This window comes from Nerophis ophidion, linkage group LG11 (assembly GCF_033978795.1).
Source record: "Nerophis ophidion isolate RoL-2023_Sa linkage group LG11, RoL_Noph_v1.0, whole genome shotgun sequence".
Lineage (NCBI taxonomy): Eukaryota > Metazoa > Chordata > Actinopteri > Syngnathiformes > Syngnathidae > Nerophis > Nerophis ophidion.
In genome coordinates this window covers 48,766,831-48,793,885 of record NC_084621.1, presented here as the reverse complement: position 1 = coordinate 48,793,885, position 27,055 = coordinate 48,766,831, and the positions used below count along the sequence as shown (strand labels likewise).

The following is a 27,055-nucleotide window of genomic DNA, read 5'->3' as shown; positions in this document are numbered from 1 at the left end:
TTATTGTTATTAATAATATTATGATTATTATCATTGCTTTAGTAAAGGGTTAGGACTAGACAAAAAATGTGCTGTAAAATATTAACAACATACAAAATAAGTTTTGCTGTAAGAAAAACAATGTTAAAACCATAGGAATGCATTGGTTGCATAAAAGCTCCATAAAGTAGACATTTACACTTGTTTAAATATTGTAAATCAAGAAGCCAAAGTTATTAATGGCAGCACGTTGGACCAGTGGTTAGTACATCTGCCTCACAATACGAAGGTCATGAGTTGTCCTGGGTTCAATCCCAGGCTTGGATGTGTGGAGTTTGCATTTTCTCCCCGTGACTGCATGGGTTCCCTCCGGGTATTCTGGCTTCCTCCCAGGTTGATTGGCAGCACTAAATTGTCCCTAGTGTGTGAATGTGAGTGTGAATGTTGTCTGTCTATCTGTGTTGGCCCTGTGATGAGGTGACGACTTGTCCAGGGTGAACCCCGCCTTCCGCCTGAATGCAGCTGAGATAGGCTGCAGCGACCCCCTGCGACCTCAAACAGGAAAAGCGGTAGGAAAATGGATGGATGGATGGAAGAAGCCAAAGTTAAAGGCCTACTGAAATGAGATTTTCTTATTCAAACGGGGATAGCAGGTCCATTCTATGTGTCATACTTGATCATTTCGCGATATTGCCATATTTTTGCTGAAAGGATTTAGTAGAGAACATCCACGATAAAGTTCGCAACTTTCGGTGCTAAGAGAAAAGTCCTACTTTTACCGGAAGTCGCAGACAATGACGTCACAAGTGTGGGGGCTCCTCACATATTCACATTGATTTTAATGGGAGCCTCCAACAAAAAGTGCTATTCGGACCGAGAAAACGACAATATCCCCATTAATTTGAGCGAGGATGAAAGATTCGTGTTTGAGGATATTGATAGCGACGGACTAGAAAAAGAAAAAAAAAAAGGAAAAAAAAATTGTATTGGGACGGATTCCGATGTTTTTAGAGACATTTAATACGGTAATTCTGGGAAATCCCTTATCTGTCTATTGTGTTGGTAGTATTTTAGTGAGTTTAACAGTACCTGATAGTCGGAGGTGTGTCTCCACGGGTGTCTTGACGCGCAGTGTCTCAGGGGAGTCGACGGCAGCTATGGACGGCACAAGCTCACCTTTTCTCCGGTAAGAAGCGACTTTTTACCACAATTTTCTCACCGAAACCTGCTCGTTGACATTCCGTCGTGATTCATGTTCGCTTGACCGCTCTGGTCCATAGTAAAGTTTCATCTCCAGGAATTTTAAACAAGGAATCACTGTGTGTTTGTGTGGCTAAAGGCTAAAGCTTCCCAACTCCATCTTTCTACTTTGACTTCTCCAATATTATTTGAACACATTGCAAAAGATTCAGCAACACAGATCTCCAAAATACTGTGTAATTATGCGGTTAAAGCAGACGACTTTTAGCTGTGTGTGTGCGCAGCGCTCATACTTCCTAAAAACCTGTGACATCTTGCGTACACGTCATCATTACACGACGTTTCCAAGACGAAACTCCCGGAAAATTTAAAATTGCAATTTAGTAAACTAAAAAGGCCGTATTGGCATGTGTTGCAATGTTAATATTTCATCATTGATGTATAAACTATCAGACTGCGTGGTCGGTAGTAGTGGGTTTAGAAGGCCTTTAAATTGCAGTTTTTCAATTTTCCATATGACACATTCTGTGGAAATTTGATTTTGATTTTGATTTGATTTTTATTAAGGATCCCCATTAGCTGGTTGCCACAACAACCCACTAGTCTTCCTGGGGTCCACAACTCAAAACAATTACAAGTAAAAGCATATAATTATTTAACTACACAATGGCTTTGATGTTCCTGTCTTTAAGTGTATATGCATACAAATTGCCTTGTGAGTAATGGGGGTAAAAACAAAAAACGTTGGAGGCTTTGTTAAGAAAATGTGGATAAATGATCAAATTGTATGATAACTTTAAAACAGTGGAAATATAAATTAGATACAACTTTAAGAAGAATATATGCATGTGTGTGTGTGCGTGCGTGAGGGGTGCGTGTGTGTTCCACCGAGAGAGTTTTGGTTTTTTCATAGCTAAATAATATTTATGAAATAATGCGGTAGGAAATGGATGGATGGAATATGTAAAACAATATGTCATCTATGTTTTAAGTTCAAGCTTAAAAACTACAAAATTAAAATGGCGGCCAGTTTTGACATATCTACTTCCTGTTTCCTGTTTAGGCCACGCCCTATGTGTGTGAGGTCATGCTGATGCTATGTTAAAGCCATGCCCACTTCCTGGGGGGGGGTCATAGCTCCCTCCCTCAATTCCGGGTCATAAATCAAGTATTCCCGTAATCCCCGCTGACCCCCCTTTTTTGGTGCCATATCATTCTTCTACATGAAACATTTTATTTTGTGAAAAATTGTACCCACATTAAAGAAATATCAGAAAAATGTGTAATATGTGCTTTACGACCATGCATTAGTGTAAGGTAAATGGACCCAAAGTTATTTATACAAAGCTCCAGCTAAATTCTTATGACAACAAGTTAAATCTGATTGATTGATTGATTGAGACTTTTATTAGTAGATTGCACAGTACAGTACATATTCCGTATAATTGACCACTAAATGGTAACACCCGAAAAAGTTATTCGACTTGTTTGAGTCGGGGGTCCACGTTCATCACTAGTCATTATTTTTCAAATGAAAGGTGGCTCTCTAGTTTTAATCTCACAGTGTTTTGTGTGTTGTTATCCCAGGAGTGGACCGTTTCAGTGACGACATCGAGGAGATGATTGGTCAAAGGCCAGGCAGATACTGGAGGTTGTGCTGGAAGTTTGTAAGCCCCTGCTTCCTCTTGGTAAGTAACTCTTTAATATTAGGAAAATAAAAATTAATAAATTGCTCTGTGCAAAATTCTGACAGCATTTTTGTTTTTCACAGTGATCATTTTGACATGGTAGAACAGTGCAATGTAGCACAAATAGAGAACATACAAACCTAATTCTTAAAAGATCTACCTGTCCATAACGGTGCAGCAGTTGTGTAACTTGGACACGAATTGAATTGTCTACTCTAAAATAGCAATGACTGAAATCCAAGCATTGTTTCATCATCCTCCTTTTACCAAAATATAGTCTCATAGCTAAAAGAAGAAAAAGCAGCTACAGTGGAACCTCAATTCACAAACCTAATCGATGCTTGAACTGGGTTCGTAAATAGAAAAGTGTATATTTTGAACCAGATTTCTTCAGAAGAAACAATGTAAACAAATAATCATGTGTTCCGGGCTAGACAAAAGTCAATATTTTTTTAAACGTTTGTACACTTTGAAAACAATATAAGGGGATTAATAAAGTACTTCTGATTCTGATAAAGTGCTCTACAGTACTGTACATGAAACTAACATATCAAGGGGTGATGGATAAATATTTTCTTTAATAACAAAGTCTAAACAACAACTAGCTGAGCTGTCATCCTTAAATCCAGCCGCCCTGCCGACACACACGCACACACACGCACACACACACACACACACTCTGTCACTAGCCTTGTGGTGGTCTCACAGTTTGAAATTACAAAACTCCTTAACTTTAACAGCGCGACGGTGTCACTGTAAATAGTCTTCTTGAATGATTCAAACCACACATCACTTGTCCTGAGGTGACAAACAATGAGCACCTGTGAACTATTAGTTTGTCCACAATGGCTGTGCCGCCGGGCACGTAATAGCTGCACTGAAAGGTGCACAATGAGTGGATGAAACATTCTTAGACTAAGACAGGTTTCGACCATCCATGCAGCCATCGTTTTTCAATTATTCAAGACTATGTCATGGGAGCACCGGGGCAGAAGCCTAAGCAAAGAACCCTAGATTTCCTTCTCTGCAGCCCCTTTATCCAGCTCCACCTGAGGAATCCCAAGGTGTTCCCATGCCAGCTGGAAGACATAGTCTCCCCAACCTGCCCTGGGTCTACCCCATGGCCTCCTACCGGTTGGACGTGCCTTAAACACCTCCCAGGGAGGTGACCGGAGGGCATCCTGACAAGATGCCCGAACCACCTCATCTGGCACTGTTCGATGTTTCATACACCATATAATTATTTTCAGGTTGTGGTTCCTAAAGGGAAACGTTGGTACAAAGAGGGGTTCTTAAAGGCCTACTGAAATGAGATTTTCTTATTTATACGGGGATAGCAGGTCCATTCTGTGTCATACTTGATCATTTCGCGATATTGCCATATTTTTGCTGAAAGGATTTAGTAGAAAACATCTACGATAAAGTTCGCAACTTTCGGTGCCAAGAGAATAGCCCTGCCTCTACCGGAAGTCGCAGACGATGACGTCACATGTTTGATGGCTCCTCACATATTCACAATGTTTTTAATGGGAGCCTCCAACAAAAAATGCTATTCGGACCGAGAAAACGACAATTTCCCCATTAATTAAGATTTGTGTTTGAGGATATTGATAGCGACGGACTAGAAAAAAAAAAAAAAAAAAAAAACGCGATTGCTTTGGGACGGATTCCAATGTTTTTAGACACATTTACGAGGTTAATTCTGGGAAATCCATTTTCTTTCTATTGTGTTGCTAGTGTTTTAGTAAGTTGAATATTACCTGATAGTCGGAAGGGTGTCTCCACGGGTGTCTTGACGCGCAGTGTCTCAGGGGAGTCGACGGCAGCTATGGACGGCAAAAGCTCAGCTTTTCTCCGGTAAGAACTGACTTTTTAACCACAGTTTTCTCACTGAAACATGCTCGTTGACATTCGGTAGGATCCATGTTCGCTTGACCGCTGTGATCCATAGGAAAGTTTCACCTCCAGGAATTTTAAACAAGGAATCACCGTGTGTTTGTGTGGCTAAAGGCTAAAGCTCCCCAACTCCATCTTTCTGCTGTGACTTCTCCAATGTTAATTGAACAAATTGCAAAAGATTCAGCAATACAGATGTCCAAAAAACTGTATAATTATGCCGTCAAAGCAGACGACATTTAGCTGTGTGTGTGCGCAGCGCTCATACTTCCTAAAAACCCGTGACGTCTTGCGTACACGTCATCATTACACGACGTTTCAAAGACGAAACTCCCGGAAAATTTAAAATTGTAATTTAGTAATCTAAAAAGGCCGTATTGGCATGTGTTGCAATGTTAATATTTCATCATTGATATATAAACTATCAGATTGCGTGGTGGGTAGTAGTGGGTTTCAGTAAGCCTTTGAATCGAAGTTCCACTGTATGCCACGATGTGTTACTTTTTATTCATGTTACCCATTTATGTTGAAAAAAGCACAGTGAAAGTATACGCAATATTAAGACTACTACTCCTAGTACTACTACTACTAGTAGTTCTGTACTGTACTATACTCAGACATACAAACAAATGCATTTCCCATTCATAAATGTTGTACAAAAGGCTAAGGTCTTGATATTAGTGTGATTCAATATCAGACCACTGAATTATTGCAGTGACATCAGCAGACATATGAAAAATGTCAATTGAAGTAAATTGTTCTCTTCAACAACTCTCTCTCTCAGTTTATGGTGGTAGTCAGCTTTGCGACATTCAACCCTCCCAGCTATGGCACCTACACCTTCCCTCCCTGGGCCAACGTGCTGGGATGGGGTCTGGCCATTTCATCGATGAGCATGGTGCCACTTTACGCCTTCTATAAACTTTGTACTCTGCCTGGAAAGTTTTGTGATGTAAGTCTGAGCTGCTACATGGCTCATGTTTAAGAGTGTTTGCCTAACAACAAGTACAGTCTTCCCTCGTTTATGGCAGTTAATTGGTAATAGTTCATAAATTGATAAATTAAATTCCGCGAGGTAGGATTCGTATCAATAAATTGAACACGTTTATCATTAAAGCATGAAAAAAAGCCATAACAACCTTCTAAATATGTTTTTTGAACATTGATAAAGGCCCTCTTAACTTGAAATAAAACCCACATGGTCACCTTTACACACGTTTCATCCAATATAATAGACCTGAGTGTGTTTTACTGTAGATTATAGTACTCACCGATAGCGCGGAGGATCCTCCAAACGTCATTGCTAGAGATGTCACCCGGCCACTAAAAAACAGCCATGATTAACAAATACTAATTCTAAAAGTTAAAACAGAGCTATAGGTGCTGCATAGACATGTGTTGTTTTGCAAAAACTTGGTCAACAGTCGCAGCCACGATCATTCATTAGCTTTGCTGTTACTTTATTTGCATTTCCTCTTGTTGGCACTGCGTGTGCTCCTTTATCATGGCTCATGTCAAAGCGTTGTCATTAATGTCAAAGATAAGGTGCATTTTGAATCAAGCGAGTGTATATCAACTTTGCTGTTGATAGCTGTTAGCTGATAGCAGTCTCAGTTAGCCTGAAGTACCGCGCCGAATGTTTGAACTGTGCTGTTGTCTTTTGATATCGCTCGTGTTAAAGTCTAACCAATGTGGAGATGCGTTATTGACGAGGCAGCAGTTGAAGAGGGAGTCCATAAAAAAGTTGTTCTGACAAAAGTTGATCAGCTTGAGAATGTCGCACCAAGATTAACCACACATTGTCCAAAGACATGCACCTGGGGATAGGTTGATTGGCAACACTAAATTGGCCCTAGTGTGTGAATGTGAGTGCAAGTGTTGTCTGTCTATCTGTGTTGGCCCTGCGACGAGGTGGCGACTTGTCCAGGGTGTACCCCGCCTTCCGCCCGATTGTAGCTGAGATAGGCGCCAGCGCCCCCCGCGACCCCGAAAGGGAATAAGCGGTAGAAAATGGATGGATGGATGTTCTTGCATATTGTTGCATGTTCTTTTTATATATATTTGTTTTATTTCACTTTTATTTTACCAAGAAAATCAAATGAGAATATTGACTAGTTTAAAATGATAACTTGCCAATAGGCCCCAGCTAAAAGCAGAAATTATGATTAACATGAATATGACACAATAATACAAACAATAAGACAAACACATCAAAAACAATGCAAGCAACTGCTAGCATATAGGAAATATAAAAAGGTTAACTTTTAACCAGGATACGGAAGTCTTGCGACTCCTGCCTGCTGAACATCTTTGTCGACGACCCAAATTTAATACAGTAACAGAAAATAAGACCAATATTGCTCTGTAAAATATAAATTAAATTTAGGCCCCCCCCCCAAAAAAAAATAGATATATATAGATAGATATATATATATATATATATATATACATATATATATCTATCTATCTATATATATACTTTTTTTTTAAGATTTTATATATATATATATATATATAATTTTTTTTTTTTTTTTGGGGGTAGGGCGGCTAAATTCAAGTTAATATACTCAGTGGCCAAGTGGTTAGAGTGTCCGCTCTGTGATCGGTAGGTTGAGAGTTCAAACCCCGGCCGAGCCCTACCAAAGACTTTCAAAAAATTGGGACCCATTGCCTCCCTGCTTGGCACTCAGCATCAAGGGCTGGAATTGGGGGCTACATCACCATAAATGATTCTCAGGCGCGTCACCGCTGCTGCCCACAGCTCCTCTCCCTTCCCAGGGGGTGATCAAGGGGATGGGTCAAATGCAGAGGAAAAATTTCACCACACCTAGTGTATGTGTGACAATCATTGGTACTTTAACTTTAACTTTAACTTTAATAAATATACATATATATATATATATATATATATATATATATATATATATATATATATATATATTTATATATATATATATATATATATATATATATATATATATATATATATACATATATACACACAGTATAATACATCTGCGTTATAGTGACACCGCGAGGGACGACTGTATTCAATCTTATATCATTTAATATATATGTTTTTTTATTGTTGTTTTTTTGATAACTGTGCACCTTTCTACTGGAACAGAGACTGGCTTATGCCATTACCCCAGAGACAGAACACCATTTGGTTGACAATGGGGAGGTCCGTCAGTTCACAGTAAGTGCATAGTTTGTTTTAAAAAAAGGGCGTACAATTGACAAATTGATGTGTTTTCTGTTGTCGGGCGGTTTATTTAACTGCATTATTTTTTTCTTATTCAATAGCTTCATCACTGGCTGGTTGTCTGAATGCTGAACTGAGACAGGAAGTGGACATCTGTATGAAGGATAGGAGTGTGTTTGAATATTTGCACAGCAAAGGTCTGAAGAAGTACAAAGAAGCCGGGGGGAATTAGGAGTGTCGAAAAAAAAAACAGTTGTGAGAAAATGTAGTGTGATTTTAATTTCAACAGTGTGAAGCTGTGAGTAAACCCACTTTGGTTTGACAGCAACGAACTGGCGAATGGTACTGTGGTATTTCAACCTGCAACTTCTCTAAATACAAAAGCTCTTTTCAAGAAAACTTACTAGTGTGTTGGTGATCTTGATTTTGCACTTTTAATAATTTATGTCATCTAATAACTAAAACCCATTAAAGGGGAAACAGCTGAAAATGCAGTGAAACACTAGATTACATTTGACATGACAAGATGTATGGTACCATGTACAATAAAAGCGTAGATTTGTATATGCATAAAAAGCTTTTATTGGAGAAAAAACATTGATTTATGATGAGAATGATTTGTTTTGATCAATGATTTAAGTTAAGGAAGGATGGTTTGAAGTGGAAAATATATTTGCACCGTGTTGTATGGAGTCAAAACTTGTCAAACGTTCAGCAATCACTCTTGTAATGACATACTTTGAACAATGCCAATATATATTCTGTTAATGTAAATATCTTATTTAGATGACTGTTAAGACACATGCAACTCCTGTAAATGCCACAACGTCAAAAATGTACCTGTATTTACAGGAAAGCTCTAATATAAGTTATATAGATAAGCTAAACAGTGATATTTGGTCAAGTTTTACTCTAAAATTGCTGGTTTGACTAATGACAAAAAAACCTTAGTCATCAATATGAAGTGTCAAGGGAGGACTACATTAAAGAAAAAGAAAAACAAACAATAAAGCTGAAATTACCAGAATAAAGTAACAATATATTAGAATATAGTAATTTTCGGAAAGGGTACTGTAGTCCAAATATTAACATAATAATTCATAACTGAAGAATCTTCTCACCTGTTTTAAATGAAGTTCTGCTGAAATATACATTCATATATAGAGTATACATTATGTTCAATGTCGCATATGAACAGTTCAATGTACAAATATACAGTATATCCTATACAAAAGCCATAACTGACTTTTTCATTCATATAAAATAATTTACAGTGGCATTAAATATTTAATCTGCATTGATTTTTTAGTCACCATAAAAAGTGATTAATAACAACCGACAGTTGTTGGGTCACACAACCAAAGACTCGGTAATTTATTGATTTAGTTCTCCTTATGCAAGCCAATTTTCCCTGAAATTTAACTTAAACTGCAAAATTGTCCTTTGGCTTGTTTTTGTTTGCATATACTGACTCAACTCATGTTAAATCTGGTTCAATTAAAAAAATAAGCATAAAGCTTTACCTACAAAGTATCACTCAAGACTGTTTTAAAGCTGCTCTTTGCTATTCGTGTGTATGTAAATTATAAAGTATATTAAACCATATAAATGTGTGTGAGTTTGTGTATTGTAGAGCGGTTGTATTGTATGTTATGCAAGTTAACAAGTCAAACAACATTACAGTGTACAGTAACTATTATGTGAAGTTGATACTTATTAGCCTTAAGGAAGTTCATGGCATTCCATTACATGAATATAATCCACATAAACTTTTGTCCGACCCCATATCATAAAGACCCCTTTTCAGATGAGTCGATCATGACATGTGCTTCAACATTGTGGTGCGTTCAACATTTTAAAGGGTTTGAATAGTCCCAAACTGTACGCCTGTGCCTCTGTATTGTGCCTTGTGATGTTTCTGACTGTATGACTTTCACAATAATGGCATATAAAGTACAATTACGTACAAAAGTACATAATGTGTACTCTTTATTTCAACCTGGTCCACTTTGTGTATGCAAATGAGTTACAACACAAGAAAGGAGACAGAATGTTTGAAAAGTAAGGCAAGTGTTTCCATATGCTAATTACCACTAATTTACTGTACTGTACACTTACTAACTTTGTTGACCTATGATTAACTATACTATCTGATATTTTTTCACAATTAATATTGATATTGTGAGGGAAAATATATTTATGATAAAATTGATTACTAAACTAATTACTAATTACTTCTGTATCTGCATATTTTCCAGTTCTGTCAAACTATGCATTTTTAAATGAGATTATACACACAGATTTGGATTATTCGTGATTAATCACAATAAATTACTTGCTTGCAAATTGTAAATACACCTTAAAAATACCCCTATATGTTGACACAAATTACATATTATTTTCAAATTTAGCAACAGTTTTATCAAAAGTACTGTCAGAGTTTATTTTGAAGCTAAATATTCTGAGAGTCGGAGTTTCTTCACTCATCTTTGCATTGCCATCATTGGCCTGATCACTGCCCGTATAACAACCTGTCTCACCTATGATGTAACCCTCCGCCGTTAAAGGCCTACTGAAAGGAGATTTTCTTATTCAAACAGGGATAACAGGTCCATTCTATGTGTCATACTTGATCATTTCGCGATATTGCCATATTTTTGCTGAAAGGATTTAGTAGAGAATATCTACGATAAAGTTTGCAACTTTTGGTCGCTAACAAAAAAGCCCTGTCTTTACGATGACGTCGTCCATTGATGGCTCCTCACATCCTCACATTGTTTTTAATGGGAGCCTCCAACAAAAAGAACTATTCGGATCGAGAAAACGACAATTTCCCTATTAATTTGAGCGAAGATGAAAGATTCGTGTTTGAGGATATTGATAGCGACGGACTAGAAAAAAAAAAAAAAAAGCGATTGCATTGGGACAGATTCAGATGGTTTTAGACACATTTACTAGGATAATTCTGGGAAATCCATTATCTTTCTATTGTGTTGCTAGTGTTTTAGTGAGTTTAATAGCACCTGATAGTCGGAGGGGTGTATCCACGGGTGTCTTGACGCCAGTGTCTCAGGGAAGTCGACGGCAGCTTTACAGTATGGACGACGCAAGCTCAGCTGAGTGGCGACTTTTTACCACAATTTTCTCACCGAAACCTGCTGGTTGACATTCGATCGGGATCCATGTTCGCTTGACCACTGTGATCCATAGTAAAGTTTCACCTCCGGGAATTTTTAACAAGGAATCACCGTATGTTTGTGTGGCTAAAGGCTAAAGCTTCCCAACTCCATCTTTCTACTGTGACTTTTCCAATATTAATTGAACAAATTGCAAAAGATTCAGCAACACAGATCTCCAAAATACTGTGTAATTATGGGGTTAAAGCAGACGGCTTTTAGCTGTGTGTGTGCGCAGCGCTCATACTTCCTAAAAACCTGTGACGTCACGCGTACACGTCATCATTACGCGACGTTTTCAAGAAGAAACTCCCGGGAAATTTAAAATTGCAATTTAGTAAACTAAAAAGGCCATATTGGCATGTGTTGCAATGTTAATATTTCATCATTGATGTATAAACTATCAGACTGCGTGGTCGGTAGTAGTGGGTTTCAGCATGCCTTTAAGGTAAAGGATCATATACCTTCTAAATGAATTGCGTGATTAATATACATTTATACATTATTATCACGAGAACTTTTTTGATTAACCACATTAGTTAATGTATGGCATTTGACAGCCCTATCTTTTTATGATATTTTTTTATGTTTCAGAGTTAGATACCAGTGAATTATATTCACAACACATTTTATATTTCTGTAATCACAAAGAGCAACATAGGGGAAGAGCCAGAGACAATAAAATGTTATGAAAAACTAATAATAGAACATATTAATTCAATAGGGTTGGACTCCGCCAAGGCTGCCTTGTGTCACCGATTCTGTTCATAACTTTTATTGACAGAATTTCTTGGCGCAGTCAAGGTGTTGAGGGGATTGGGTTTGGTGGCTGCAGGATTAGGTCTCTGCTTTTTGCAGATGATGTGGTCCGGGTGGAGGCCACGTGGAAGACCCAGGACACGTTGAGAAGAATATGTCTCCTGGCTGGGCTGAGAATGCCTCGGGATCCCCAGGGAGGAGCTGGACGAAGTGGTTGGGGAGAAGAAAGTTCTGGGCTTCTCTGCTTAGGCTGCTCCCCCCGCGACCCGAACTCGGATTAGCGGAAGAAGACCGATGGATGAATTAATTAAATAGCAACAAATTAGGGCTGCACAGATATCTACAACAAGCTTGATTATAAAAATGAATAGCCCGTCAGAAATGGTAATGTTTAGACTTTTGTTAAATGATAAATGGGTCATACTTGAATAGCGTTTTTCTACAATCAAGGCACTCAAAGCACTTTGTCACTATTTCCACTTTCACCCATTCACACACACATTCACACACCCATTCACATATTCACATGTTGATGGCGGCGGGAGCCGCCATTCAAGGCCCTAACCACGACCCATCAGGAGCAAGGGTGAAGTGTCTCGCACAAGGACACAACGGACGCGACTAAGACGGTGGAAGCCGGGGATCGAACAGAGCCACTCTATAAAAACTGAGCCGCGCCATCCATGCCGTTGTCCCTGTAGGTAAATAATTGCAGCCACTTTGCATCTGTAAAGTATTCACAACGCTTCACTTTTTACGTATTTTGTCATGTTACAGCCTTCTTCCGAAATGGAATGAATTGTTTTTTTTCCTCTCACAATTCTACAGACAATACCCCATAATGACAATGGGAAAAGTATTTTTTAGGGCTGTCAAACGACATATATATTTAATCGTGATTAAAGGGGAACATTATCACCAGACCTATGTAAGCGTCAATATAAACCTTGATGGTGCAGAAAAAAGACCATATTGTTTTTTAACCGATTTCTGAACTCTAAATGGGTGAATTTTGGCGAATTAAACGCCTTTCTGTTTATCGCTCTGTGGCGATTACGTCAGAATGTGACGTCACCGAGGTAATACAGCCGCCATTTACATTTTCAACACATTGCAAACACCGGGGCTCAGCTGTGTTATTTTCCGTTTTTTCGACTATTTTTTGGAACCTTGGAGACATCATGCCTCGTTGGTGTGTTGTCAGAGGGTGTAACAACACTAACAGGGAGGGATTCAAGTTGCACCACTGGCCCAAAGATGCGAAAGTGGCAAGAAATCTGCCGCCAGACCCCCATTTAATGTGCCGGAGTGTCTGCACATTTTACTGGCGATGCTACGACAGACATGGCACAGAGATGTATGGATAACCTGCAGATGCATTTGCAACGATAAAGTCAACTAAATCACAAAGGTGAGTTTTGTTGATGTTGTTGACTTATGTGGTAATCAGACATATTTGGTCGTGGCGTGACTGCCAGCTAATCGATGCTAACATGCTATTCAGGCTACCTGTATGTACATTTGAAACTAGATACCCACATTTAATGCGAAACAAACACTAACCAATCGACGGGTTTAAGTTGCTCCAGTGTCACTAGATGCGAAAGTCCTGATCGTTTGGTCCGCACATTTTACCGGCGATGCTAACGCAGCTATTTAGCCATGCTATGGCTATAAATAGCGTCAATAGCTATTCGCTCAATAGCTTCAGTTTTTTCTTCAATACTTTCATACTACAACCATCCGTTTCAATACATGCGTAATCTGTTGAATCGCTTAAGCCGCTGAAATCCGAGTCTGATTCCGAGCTAATGTCACTATATCTTGCTGTCGTATTCGCCATTGTTTGTTTGTATTGGCAGCACTGTATGACGTCACAGGAAAATTAACAGTGTCTTCGCAGAGAGCGAAAAAAAGGCACTTTAAAGCTTTTTTAGGGATATTCCGGGACAGGTAAAATTTTGAAAAAAACTTAAAAAAATACAACAAGCCACTGGGAACTGATTTTTATTGTTTTTAACCCTTTTGAAATTGTGATAATGTTCCCCTTTAATCACAGTTTGTTTATACTAAACTCAAAATTAATCACGATTAATCGCAGAAAGATATGATATTTTATCATTAATAGGTGTACCCTAGAAATATTATTTTCCAGTTTCAACGCTGTGACTGGACAATTAGTTTTCTTGAATGAAATGTGCTTAAAACACTTTGTTGTTGTTTTTTGCCGCAAAAGGTTTGTCAACAAAGTATACAGTATTGAATACTTATGTACATGTGATTTTGTTTGAAAAAACCTTTTCATATTGTCATTATGGGGTATTGTCTGTGGAATTTTGAGAACAAAAATGGACACAGTCTATTTTAGAATAAGGCTATATAGCACAACAAAATGTGGGGGAAAAAAAGTGAAGTACTATGTGAATACTTTCCGGATGCATTGTAAATGACCCAAGCAGTCCATCCATCCATCTTCTATCGCTTGTCTCTTTTGGGGTTGCGGGGGGTGCTGGAGCCTATCCCAACTGCATTCGGGCGGAAGGTGGCGTACACTCTGGACAGGTCACCACCTCATCACTAGCAATTCCGGATACAGATATATATATTTTTTAATTGAATGTAATGCCGGACATCTACTACTTTGTTTACTGTGGTTGTATTGTTTGTGCAGTAAAGTAAAATAATTAATTTCTCAGTAATTAGTTTATTTTGTTTGAATTTAAGTCAATATAGGTTTTAATTCAAAATTAATGTACGAACAACATCAAACTCAAACATGTGCACGAGATTGTAAACAATATTTGTCAGGCTATTCGAATGATCGAGAAAATAATAATAAAAGTGGACTATTAAAATATTCTTCAGTTACAGACATAAAAAAAGTTAAAGGGAAAACCTACAGTTGATTTTTTAGCGAAATACTTTTTTTATATGATAGGCCGGTTATCCATCCATTCATCCATCCATTTTTCTACCGCTTATTCCATTTGGGATCGCTGGGGGCGCTGGTGCCTATCTCAGCTACAATCGACATGCACCTGGGGGTAGGTTGATTGGCAACACTAAATTGGCTCTAGTGTGTGAATGTGAGTGTGAATGTTGTCTGTCTTTCTGTGTTGGCCCTGCGATGAAGTGGCAACTTGTCCAGGGTGTACGCCGCCTTCCGCCCGATTGTAGCTGAGGCTGGTTATTACAATGATAAAAGGTATACATAAGTAAAACATATAGCCCACTTATATTATTAAAAATATATATTTAATCTTTTAAGTAGGTTTTCCAAAACTAAATATATGTAAATATATAACCTTTATAATATCAAGTGAAAATAAACATAGTGAATAATGAGAGATTTCACCTTAGTGAGTATTCTGTTTTTCAAGTATTGATCTAATGTAGTAATGTAATTGTATATGTGTTTTCTTTTTTGTGTGTGTTTTTTTATTTGAAATTTTGCCTGTAGAATATATGGTAGCAGTTTCTTAAAAACATTTTTTACACAACGCTGGCTTCATCAAGTGGCTGCAAGTTAGAACTGTGTGTGTTCCTCGACAAATACGGTTAGTATCCATCCATTTTCTACCGCTTGTCCCTTTTTTGGGGCCGTGGCGGATGCTGGAGCTTATACCAGCTGCATTCGGGTGGTAGGCGGGGTTCACCCTGGACAGGTCGCCCCCCTCATTGCAGTATATGTTTTACATTGAATGTAATGCAGAACATCTACTGATTTGTTTACTGTGGTTACATAGTTTGTGTAATGAAGCAAAATAATTAGTTTCTCAGTAATTAGTGTATTTTGTTACAAATGACGGGCAGCACAGTGGAAAAAGGGGTTTGTGCGTCTGCCTCACAATATGAAGGTCCTGAGTAGTCCTGGGTTAGATCCTTAGCTCGGGATCTTTCTGTGTGGAGTTTGCATGTCCTCCCCGTGACTGCGTGGGTTCCCTCCGGGTACTCCGGCTTCCTCCCACCTCCAAAGACATGCACCTGGGGATAGGTTGATTGGCAACACTAAATTGGCCCTAGTGTGTGAATGGGAGTGTGAATGTTGTCTGTCTATCTGTGTTGGCCCTGCGATGAGGTGGCGACTTGTCCAGGGTGTACCCCGCCTTCCGTCCGATTGTAGCTGAGCTAGGCACCAGTGCCCCCCCGCAATCCCAAAGGAAATAAGCGGTAGATAATGGATGGGGTGGATGGATGTTACAATTGAAGTCACTACAGGTTTTTATTCAAAATCAAGAGGAAAATAACATTAAACTCAAACATTTACATGAGATCATAAACAATATTTGTTTGGCTATTCGAATAATCAAAAAATAAATAAAAATAAAAGTGGACTATTAGAATAGTATTCAATTGCAGACATAATAAAAGTTAAAGGGAAAACCTACAGTTGACTTTTAGCAAGATAGGCTGTTTGTTATAATGCTAAAACTGTATATATTAGTAAAATGTGTTGCCTACTTAGATGATTTAAATGTTAATATTGTAGGTAGGTTTTCCAAAACCTGTAAATATATGACCTTTCCTAATATTAAGTGAAAACATACATTGTAAATAATGACGGATTTTGTTTTTGTGAGTTTTCTGTTTTTCACATATTGATCTCATGTAATAATGTAATTATACATTTGCTTTTATTTGTAATTTTGCGAGTGGACTATATGGCAGCAGCATCTTAAAACGTATTTACACAACTCTGGCTCCATCAAGTGGCTACAGGCTAGAACTGCATGTGTTCCTCGACCAATAAGGTTAGTGTGCAATAATCAATTTCTGTTGTCCGAATGTAGTAATTGAATTGAAGTGGGTGATTTCATCAGTGTGGCAAAAGGACATAAATCCATTTCTGGATGCTAAACGAGGTCGTGGTCGAAATAAGGTGAGGGGAGGGCATCTATAAAGGAGAGTCATGGGTGCTTTTGATTGATTGATTGAAACTTGTATTAGTAGTTTGCACAGTTCAGTACATATTCCGTACAATTGACCACTAAATGGTAACACCTGAATACGTTTTTCAACTTGTTTAAGTCGGGTTCCACGTTAATCAATTCATGGTAATTCATGGTGCTTGAATTGAAATGCGCTCCTTGGCAACTTTAAAGGCCTACTGAAACCCACTACTACCGACCACGCAGTTTGATGGTTTATACATCAATGATGAAATATTAACATTGCAACACATGCCAATACGGCCGGTTTAGTTGACTAAATTACAATTTTAAATTTCCTGCGGAGTTTCTTGTTGAAAACGTCGCGGGATGATGACGCGTGCGCGTGACGTCACGGACTGTCAGGACATATTAGCTCAGTTCCAGTTACGGCTAAAAGTCGTCTCTTTTCATCGCATGATAACAAAGTAATTTGGACATATGTGTTGCTGAATCTTTTGCAATTTGTTCAATTAATAATGGAGACTATAAAGAACAATGGTGGTGGAAAGCGGTGTATTGCAGCTGTCTTTAGCACCGAAACACAGTCACTGTTTCTTTGTTTTTAACACACAGCAGTCAAGCGAAAAGTTTCCCTACGTCAACCAGCATGTTTCTGGATGTGAAAATTGTGATAAATATCTTACTGGAGACATCATTGGAGTATTGGTCCTCCTGTAGTAGCTGTTTAAAAGGCAGCTGTGAGCATGGCTCCTCGGCTTCTCTCTGAGACACTGCGTGTTCACCGCAGCCATCCAACCTCGAGGTATGTCTTTACAATCTCACTAAAACAGTATTAAAACAATAAGCAGATAAGGGATCTTTCAGAATTATCCTAGTAAATGTGTCTAATTACATCTGAAACGCTCACACTGACGCCACCCGGAGCCGTCGCTTTTTATTTTATTATTATTTTTTTTTTTCTAGTCCTTCGCTATCAATATCATCAACCACAAATCTTTCATCCTCGCTCAAATTAATGGGGAAATTGTCGTTTTCTCGGTCCGAATAGCTCTTGCTGCTGGAGGCTCTGATTAAAAACAATGTGAGGAGTTGAGGAGCCCTCACCCTTGTGACCGTCTGCGACTTCCGGTAAGGCAAGGCTTTTTTATCAGCACCAAAAGTTGCGAACTTTATCGTCGATGTTCTCTACTAAATGCTATCAGGAAAAATATGGCAATATCGCGAAACGATCAAGTATGACACATATAATGGACCTGCTATTCCCGTTTAAATAAGACGATTTCATTTCAGTAGGCCTTTAAAGAACATAACGGGCAGATCTAATTGTAGCTGTGCTGCAAACATGTTTTTGTTCTACTTTTACACGATGTCCCTAGCACCTATGCTTTCCACTGGGTCTCCTGATGCCCAATTAAAACTGCAGAGAAGCAATCTAAACACCAGACATGCTGATCGTGTTTGTGCGTTTTCGGCTGCTTCCACAGAGCACAAAACAGTTTATTATTATTTTGTTGCTGTTGTTGTTGTTGTTTTTACTTTTCTGCACGCATATTAAAGAATGCAATCAATTAATTGCTGATAGTCGAGCTAAATCTTTGCAGCTACCTGTTGATTGTGTCTGGGAAATACAGCGTGTTCCCATGGCTACATCCCGATAGGCGAGCTCCCATGAGAGGCAGCCTCTTAAGTAGAGCTCCTTTTTGGCGCAGCAGTGCCAGGACACAGAGCTCTGGGAAGTGACAACATTTTTGGTTTGGTCGAGATGGAAATGTTCAACATTTTCTTCTGATGGCTTGGAATCCCTTACCCTGTGCTTCGGATTACACTGGATCATAAAGAAACCCGCTTTAAAACCGTGCGTAATACTTTTACGCACCAAATGATGGGGTCGGAGAAGCCCAACTTTTTGTCTCAGCCTGTGGTGAAGAACGTCTTCATGTACCGCAATGGTGACCCTTTCTACGAGGCTCGAAGGATTGTTATCAACCAGAAGAGAGTGTGCACCTTTGAGACTTTGCTGAGAGAAGTGACGGGCGGCATCCAGGCGCCTTTTGGCGCGGTGAGGAACATCTACACGCCGCGCGGAGGACACAAAGTGGACTGTTTGGACAGCCTTCACAGCGGGGAGCAGTATGTCGCCGCTGGCCGGGAGAGGTTTAAAAAGTTAGAGTAAGTAACATTCTGAGCTGCCCATAACATACAGTGGGGCAAAAAAGTATTTAGTCAGCCACCGATTGTGCAAGTTCTCCCACTTAAAATGATGACAGAGGTCTGTAATTTTCATCATAGGTACACTTCAACTGTGAGAGACAGAATGTGAAAAAAAATCCAGGAATTCACATTGTAGAAATTTAATTTTTTTTTTTTTGTAAATTATGCTGGAAAATAGGTATTTGGTCAACCATTCAAAACTCTCACTGATGGAAGGAGGTTTTGGCTCAAAATTTCACAATACATGTACCCTTTCATTCTTTCCTTAACACGGATCAATCGTCCTGTCCCCTTAGAAGAAAAACAGCCCCAAAGCATGATGTTTCCACCCCCATGCTTCACAGTAGGTATGGTGTTCCTGGTGTGCAACTCAGTATTCTTCTTCCTCCAAACACGACGAGTTGAGTTTATACCAAAAAGTTCTATTTTGGTTTCATCTGACCACATGACATTCTCCCAATCCTCTGCTGTATCATCCATGTATCCGTTTTGGTATAAACTCAACTTGTCGTGTTTGGAGGAAGAATAATATTGAGTTGCATCCCAAGAACACCATACCTACTGTGAAGCATGGGGGTGGAAACATCATGCGTTGGGGCTGTTTTTCTGCCAAGGGGACAGGACGATTGTTCCGTGTTAAGGAAAGACTGAATGGGGCCATGTATCGTGATATTTTGAGCCAACACCTCCTTCCATCAGTGAGAGCTTTGAATGGTTGACCAACTACTTATTTTCCACCATCATTTACAAATAAATTATTTAAAATTCCTACAATGTGAATTCCTGGATTTTTTTTCACTTTCTTTCTCTCACAGTTGAAGTGTACCTATGATGAAAATTACAGACCTCTGTCATCATTTTAAGTGGGAGAACTTGCACAATCGGTGACTGACTAAATACTTTTTTGCCCCACTGTATGCGCGCGTCTTCTGGCTTCAGTCGCATCCGTGCAAGTGATTCGCAGCTTTGAGCAAATAAGATCAGGAGAGACGCGTGCTTTGCGGTGGCCTAATTATAAGAGAGCCCTTGTTGGAGATAATGAGATTTGTGCCACTGGTGCTGCAGCAGTAAATCAACTTTGCAGGCATGTTTTACCCCTCTGGAGGGCCAAATGGGACAAAATTTAATAAGTAAATAACTCGCTAAATCACGGATCTCAAACATGCGGCAATTGGCCCGCGGGCCGCACTTTGATATGAAAATATAATGTATGTGCGGCCCGCGAGTTTAATATGAACAGAACTTGAAAGCGTCATACTTCCCAACCTTCCCAAGTTTCACGGGAGTCCCCTTAATATCAGGGTATCCATTCTCTGGTAATCCCTTCCGACTTTTCCCCAATCAACAATACTCAGGGGATGCCGCAAAGGCACTGTTCTTAATGCCCTCTGAATCCTGTACAGACAGCGTGCAAGCCTATTGGATTGTTACATTTGGCTGAGCAGTACACATGAGTGATGTTGCAAGACATATTTGGTCAACAGCTACACAAGTCACACTGTGGGTGGCCGTAAAAAAAACTTTAACACTGTTACAAATATGTGCCAGACTGTGGACCCGCACCAAACAAGAATGACAAACACATTTCAGGAAAACATCCGTACTGTAATACAACATAAACTCAACAGGACAAATACCCAGAATCCCATGCAGCCCTGACTCTTCCGGGCTACAATAGACACACCCACACTACCACCAACCACCAACCACCAACCCCCCAAGCTCCCACCCTCCCTAATAGGGCGGGAAAGCAATTCATTGAAGGTGAATTCATTAAAAATTGCATGTTAGATTTTTTTAAGAAATCTTTTCTTGTGGCCCCGCCTCACCCAGTTTCTGCATCCAGTGGCCCCCAGGTAAATTGAGTTTGAGACCCCTGCGCTAAATTATTACACACGTGACTAAACCTAAATGTGTTATTGATTTTTTTAATGTAAAAGTAGATTTAATTATTTCATGATTTAATTTGTTATTTATTCAATGATTTAATTCATTCTTTCATAATTACATTTCATGATTGAATTAACTATTCAAAGATTTTTTTTATCCAGTTTATTTAAAACACAAAAAAACATCTACATTTAATATTCTTAAAGACCTACTGAAATGAGATTGTTCTTATTTAAACAGGAATAGCAGGTCCATTCTATGTGTCATACTTGATCATTTTGCGATATTGCCATATTTTTTCTGAAAGGATTTAGTAAGAACATCAACGATAAAGTTCGCAACTTTTGGTCGCTAATAAAAAAGCCTTGCCTTTACCGGAAGTATGTGCGCGTAACGTCACAAGTTGCAGGGCTCCACACATATTTACATTGTTTATAATGGAAACCTCCAGCAGTAAGAGCAATTCGGACCGAGAAAGCGACAATTTCACCATTAATTTGAGCGAGGATGAAAGATTTGTGAATTATGATATTGATAGTGAAGGACTAGAAAAAAATAAAAAAATAAATAAAATAAGAGATGGCTCCGGCCGGCGGCAGTGTGAGCGTTTCAGATGTAATTAGACACATTTACTAGGATAATTGTGGAAGATCCTTATATGCTTATTGTTTTATTAGTGTTTATTAGTGAGATTGTAAAGACATACCTTGAGGTCGGATGGCTGCGGTGAACACGCCATGTCTCAGAGAGAAGCCGAGGAGCCAAGCTCACAGCTGCCTTTTTTGACAGCTGCTGCAGGACGACGAATAATCCAATGATGTCTCCGGTAAGATATATATCACAATTTTCCCATCCAAAAACATGCTGGTTGACGTAGAGAAAACATGTTCGCTTGACCGCTCTGCTTCACAACAAACAAAGAAACACCGGGTGTGTCTCGGTGCTAATGACAGCTGCAATCCACCGCTTTCCACCACCAGCATTGTTCTTTATAGTGTCCATTATTAAATGAACAAATTGCAAAAGATTCAGCAACACAGATGTCCAGAATACTGTGTAATTATGCAATTAAAGCAGATGACTTTTAGCCGCTAGTGGTGCAGCGCTAATATTTCCTGACAGTCCGTGACGTCACGTGCACGCGTCATCATTCCGCAACGTTTTCAACAAGAAATTTGCGGGAAATTTAAAATTGCAATTTAGTAAACTAAAAAGGCCGTATTGACATGTGTTGCAATGTTAATATTTCATCATTGATATATAAACTATCAGACTGCGTGGTCGGTAGTAGTGCGTTTCAGTAGGCCTTTAAACTGTGGTACGCATGCCACATGTGTGGGCTCCATCTAGAACAGGGGTGTCAAACTAATTTTAGATGAGGGCTGCATGGAGAAAAATCTACTCCCAAGTGGGCCGCACTGGTAAAATCGCGGCACGATAACTTAAAAATGAAGAAAACTTCAGAACAAGCACATTCTGAAAATGTACAAATCATAATGTTGTTGGGTTTTCTTTACACTTGCATGTTGCGGTTAATAGTACTACTACTATACCTTTATTTGTCTGACAATATTTTCTAAATAAATTACGTGATAATGTTAATCAGTCAACTCTTTAGTGTTAATTTTCAATCCATCAAGATAAAAGAATAATATCAAAATCAAATTACAGGATGTTACTTGTGTGATTTCCGCATTTTCCTTGACTGGTGCACTAACATGTGGTTTATGTTTTTTTTTTTTTTACATATGTTCCATCATCTACAAAGATTCAAAGAATTGCTATTGCGACATCTAGTGGACACATTTAGAACAGCATTGATTGATTGATTGAATTGATTGATTGATTGATTGATTGGAACGCACAGTTCAGTACATATTCCGTACAATTGACCACTAAATGGTAACACCGGAATAAGTTTTTCCAATTGTTTAAGTCAGGGTCCACGTTAATCAATTCATGGTAGCAGTTTCTTTCATTCAAAAATTTTGGCCAATTTTTATATTTAGCAAACTTATCCCGCGGGCCAGATAAAACCTGTTTGCGGGCCTGACGTTTGACACCCCTGATACAGAGGTACGCCAAAGAATCCAAATTTTCAAACACAGTGTTACTGTTCCAACAGTGTGTAATGTAGACAAAACAGTGTACAAAATGTTAAATATAGTAGTTAAATAAAACCTCTGCCACGTTTTTAATGAATATTTAGGTCTACTATGCTACTGTATTTTAATGTTGGTCATTATGGGGGTACTTGTAGAGCCAAATGTTTTCTGAGGTGATACTTGGTGAAAACAATTTGTGAACCACTGATCTACCCTATTCAAACAAAAAGAGCTATCTCTTCTGCAATGAACAACAGCAATATTAAAAGAAACAATAAATATAAATAATTAATTAATGTCACATTCAAGTAATTATATAAAAAAAACTATGTACTTATCTAATATTGTCCCATTTGGCCGTCCCCACTAGACGACTAGGTGAGTTGTGAGTTGTTGTAGATTGACATTCCTATTCATTCATGTCTGGAGCAGGGCTGTCCTAACATTTTCCACCAAGGGCCACGTACTGAATGTATGCAGGAGTCCTTTTAATGTTTTTATATTGTAAAAAGTTGCTAGAAACAGACCTTATATATAATATATACAGACAAAACCAACATTTTTGTCAGCTCTCTATTAAAATAATGGTGACACAAGTATTACTATTAGTAATCAGTATCAGTTTATGCTGCGGGCCGAAAAAAGTTGATCTTCAGCTACAAATGGCCCTGGGCTGCACTGGGGACACCACCTGGTTTAGCAGGTTGTTGTAACGGTAAAAATGTGTTTAAAATGTTGGAAACAGGCTCTTTTTTTCAGCTAAGAAGCTATTAAATTTGGGACTTCACGGAATTTACAAAAACCAAAACAAAAGAAGTTGGCACGTTGTATAAAAACAGAATCCAATGATTTGCAAATCATTTTCAACCTATATTCAATTGAATAAACAGCAAAGTCAAGATACTTTCCGATCCAACTGGTATACTTTATTTTTTACAAATATTAGCTCATTTAGAATTTGATGCCTGCAACATGTTTAAAAAAAAGCTGGCACAATTGGCAAAAAAGACTTAGAAAGTTGAGGAATGCTCATCAAACACTTATTAGGAACATCCCACAGGTGAACAGGCGGTTGCCATGATTGGATATAAAAGCAGCTTCCATGAAATGCTTAGTCAATCACAAACAAGGATGGGGCAAGGGTCACCACTTTGTGAACAATGTGTGAGCAAATTGTTGAAGAATTTAAGAATAACATTTCTCAACGAGCAATTACAAGGATTTTAGGGATTTCACCATCTAAGGTCCATAATATCATCAAAAGTTTGTAAAGGATACCACCACATGGGCTCAGGAACAATTCAGAAAACTACTCTTAGTAACTACAGTTCACCGCTACATCTGTAAGTGCAAGTTAAAACTTTACATGCAAAGCGAAAGCCATTTATCAACAACACCCAGAAATGACGCTGGATTCGCTGGGCCCGAGCTTGTCTAAGATGGACTGTTGCAAAGTGGAAAAGTGCTCTGTGGTCTGACGAGTCCATGTTTCAAATTGTTTTGGAAACTGTGGACCAAAGAGGGACATAACCATCCGGACTTCTCTATGTGCAACTATCTAAAAGCTAGCACCTGTGATGGTATGGGGCTGTATTAGTGCCCAAGGCATGGATAACTTACAGTACACATCTGTGAAGGCACCAATAATGGTGAAAGGTACTTACAGGTTTTGAAGCAGCATATGTTGCCATTCAAGCAACGTCTTTTTCATGGACACCCCTGCTTATTTCAGCAAGACAATGCCAAGCCACATTCTGCATGTGTTACAACAGCGTGGCTTTGTAGTAAAAGAGTATGAGTACTAGGCTTGCCGTCTTCTAGTCCAGACCTGTCTCCCATTGAAAATGTTTTGCTCATTATGAAGCCTAAAATACGACAACCGAAACCCCGGATTGTGGAACGACTTAAGCTGTACGTCAAGCAAGAATGGGAAAGAATTCAACCTGAAAAGCTTCAAAATGTGGTCTCCTCAGTTCCCACAGGTTTTGCTTAGTGTTGTTAAAAGAAAAGGCCATGTAACACAGTGGTAAAAATGCTCCTCTGCCAACTTTTTTTTGCAATGTGTTGCTACCATTACATTGTAAGTTAATGATTAATTGCAAAAAAACCCAAAAAACTTCGTTTCTCAGTTCGAACATTAAATATCTCATATTTGTAGTGTATTCAATTGAGTATAAGTTGAAAATGATTTACAAATCATTGTATTCTGTTTGTATTTACGATTTACACAATGTGCCAACTTCATTGGTTTTGGGTTTTGTAATTTGTCAGAACCGGAACCAATTCACAGCAGTAAACAAGCATTTACAGTGATCACAATAAACACCACTGCATACCACACACAGTGGCAACCTATGACTATTGCATCCTATGTAAAGCCATATTTTTAATACAGCTCTTAATCGTCAGTGCATGTGTACCTAATGATGTGGCCAACAGGTTCATAAGGTTAACTCACCTGCAGTGTTGATGTAATGCATTATCTTTCCTCCTGCATACCAGGCTTCTTCCACTGTAAATGAAGACTTTAAGCCCATGGCAGAATACACTCAGATGACGATTTAACTTGAATAATATATTATGCTTTTACTGCACAGCTGTATCTCATCCTTATGTGCACCTTATTTATGATAAATGATTGAGTTTCTCACCATATTTACACCAAAAACAACAATATTTGAGAAAAATAAAAACAAATACTATGATTTTGTGCTAATTATTAGTATCTTTTGTTTGTAGTTATTTACAGATTGGTTCCAGAAAGAAGAGGATGTTGAAAAATCTTCCATTTCAGGTACAGCCAAAAAGTATTGTTGAAGTGACTTATTTTGTATTTGTCTTTGTTTATTAAATGCATTGACAAGCACACACTCAAAATGTGTTCAAAAGTCATGTCTATATGACATACTTGCCAACCCTCCCGGATTTTCTGGGAGACTCCCAAATTTCAGCGCCTCTCCAAAAAACCTCCCGGGACAAATTTTCTCCCGAAAATCTCCCGAAATTCAGGCGGAGCTGGAGGCCACGCTCCCTCCAGCTCCATGAGAACCTGACTCAGCAATGTTGTGACCCTCTTAAACAGGACAATATTGCCATCTACTGTACATAGAATATAATAGAATACAATACAATACAATACAGTACAATAGAATGTAAATATATTCTACATATATTCTACATTTAAGTGGAGTCAAGGAACATGCATTAGGGAGTCTATTCTGAAGCCCACAGTAAAGAGACGTAACTTCATCACGCCGCCTGGTTATTGACTCCAACCCAATATATTACACCGTTGACAAGCAAAATTAAGAAATACGCTTGCAAGTTCCAGAACGATTGGAAACAAGAATTTCAGTTTATCCAGGAGAGTTCGAAGGGGAAGAGGTATGTTGGCTGTAAATTTTGTTGAACAGACTTCCCCATTGAACACGGTAGCCTAATGGATATACTCAGCCATGAATGGTCAGCGAAGCACAAAGCGTCCGCAGCGCAGCATTGTTCACAACCCAGTATTATGGGCCACCTCGCAAAATGGAGACCCGATGGTGTAACTTATGCTGAGACCAGAGGTGGGTAGAGTAGCCAGAAATTGTACTCAAGTAAGAGTACTGTTACTTTAGAGATTTATTACTCAAGTAAAGGTTAGGAGTAGTCACCCAAATATTTACTTGAGTAAAAGTAAAAAGTATGTTGTGAAAAAACTACTCAAGTACTGAGTAACTGATGAGTAACCTGTTCGTTTAATGTTGACGGCAACAAGTAATGCACAAAAACATAAAAATAGCAATGAGCAAATTCATAGCCAGGAATATCTCGTAAGCAACTAAAACAATAATATATATTAAATAATAAAACAATTAAAATAAAAAAAATAAGGCAAAGTGAGCCACAATAACTTAACAGCACCATAGGCTCAGTAGGCATTGATTGATTGATTGATTTAAACTTTTATTAGTAGATTGCATGGTACAGTACATATTCCGTACAATTGACCACTAAATGGTAATACCCCAATAAGTTTTTCAATGTTAATCAATTACTTAATAAATGACCA

General features: G+C 38.6%; 2 protein-coding genes across 2 annotated transcripts in view; both read left to right on the top strand.

Annotated features, from left to right (window-relative positions):
* The window catches only part of slc6a3 (solute carrier family 6 member 3), a 52,898-nt gene extending 42,951 nt beyond the window's left edge, over positions 1–9,947 (top strand). The window contains exons 13-16 of the mRNA XM_061916188.1: positions 2,767–2,867; positions 5,548–5,715; positions 7,891–7,962; positions 8,070–9,947. Coding sequence (XP_061772172.1) covers positions 2,767–2,867; positions 5,548–5,715; positions 7,891–7,962; positions 8,070–8,093 — 365 coding nt within the window. The 3' untranslated portion in view covers positions 8,094–9,947. The remainder of the gene's footprint in view (positions 1–2,766; positions 2,868–5,547; positions 5,716–7,890; positions 7,963–8,069) is intronic.
* An 8,562-nt stretch (positions 9,948–18,509) lies between these two features.
* Positions 18,510–27,055, top strand: part of LOC133561441 (doublecortin domain-containing protein 2-like) — a 63,766-nt gene continuing 55,220 nt past the window's right edge. Inside the window, exons 1-2 of the mRNA XM_061914734.1 lie at positions 18,510–18,964; positions 25,741–25,795. Of these exons, the coding sequence (XP_061770718.1) occupies positions 18,675–18,964; positions 25,741–25,795 (345 nt within the window). The 5' untranslated portion in view covers positions 18,510–18,674. The remainder of the gene's footprint in view (positions 18,965–25,740; positions 25,796–27,055) is intronic.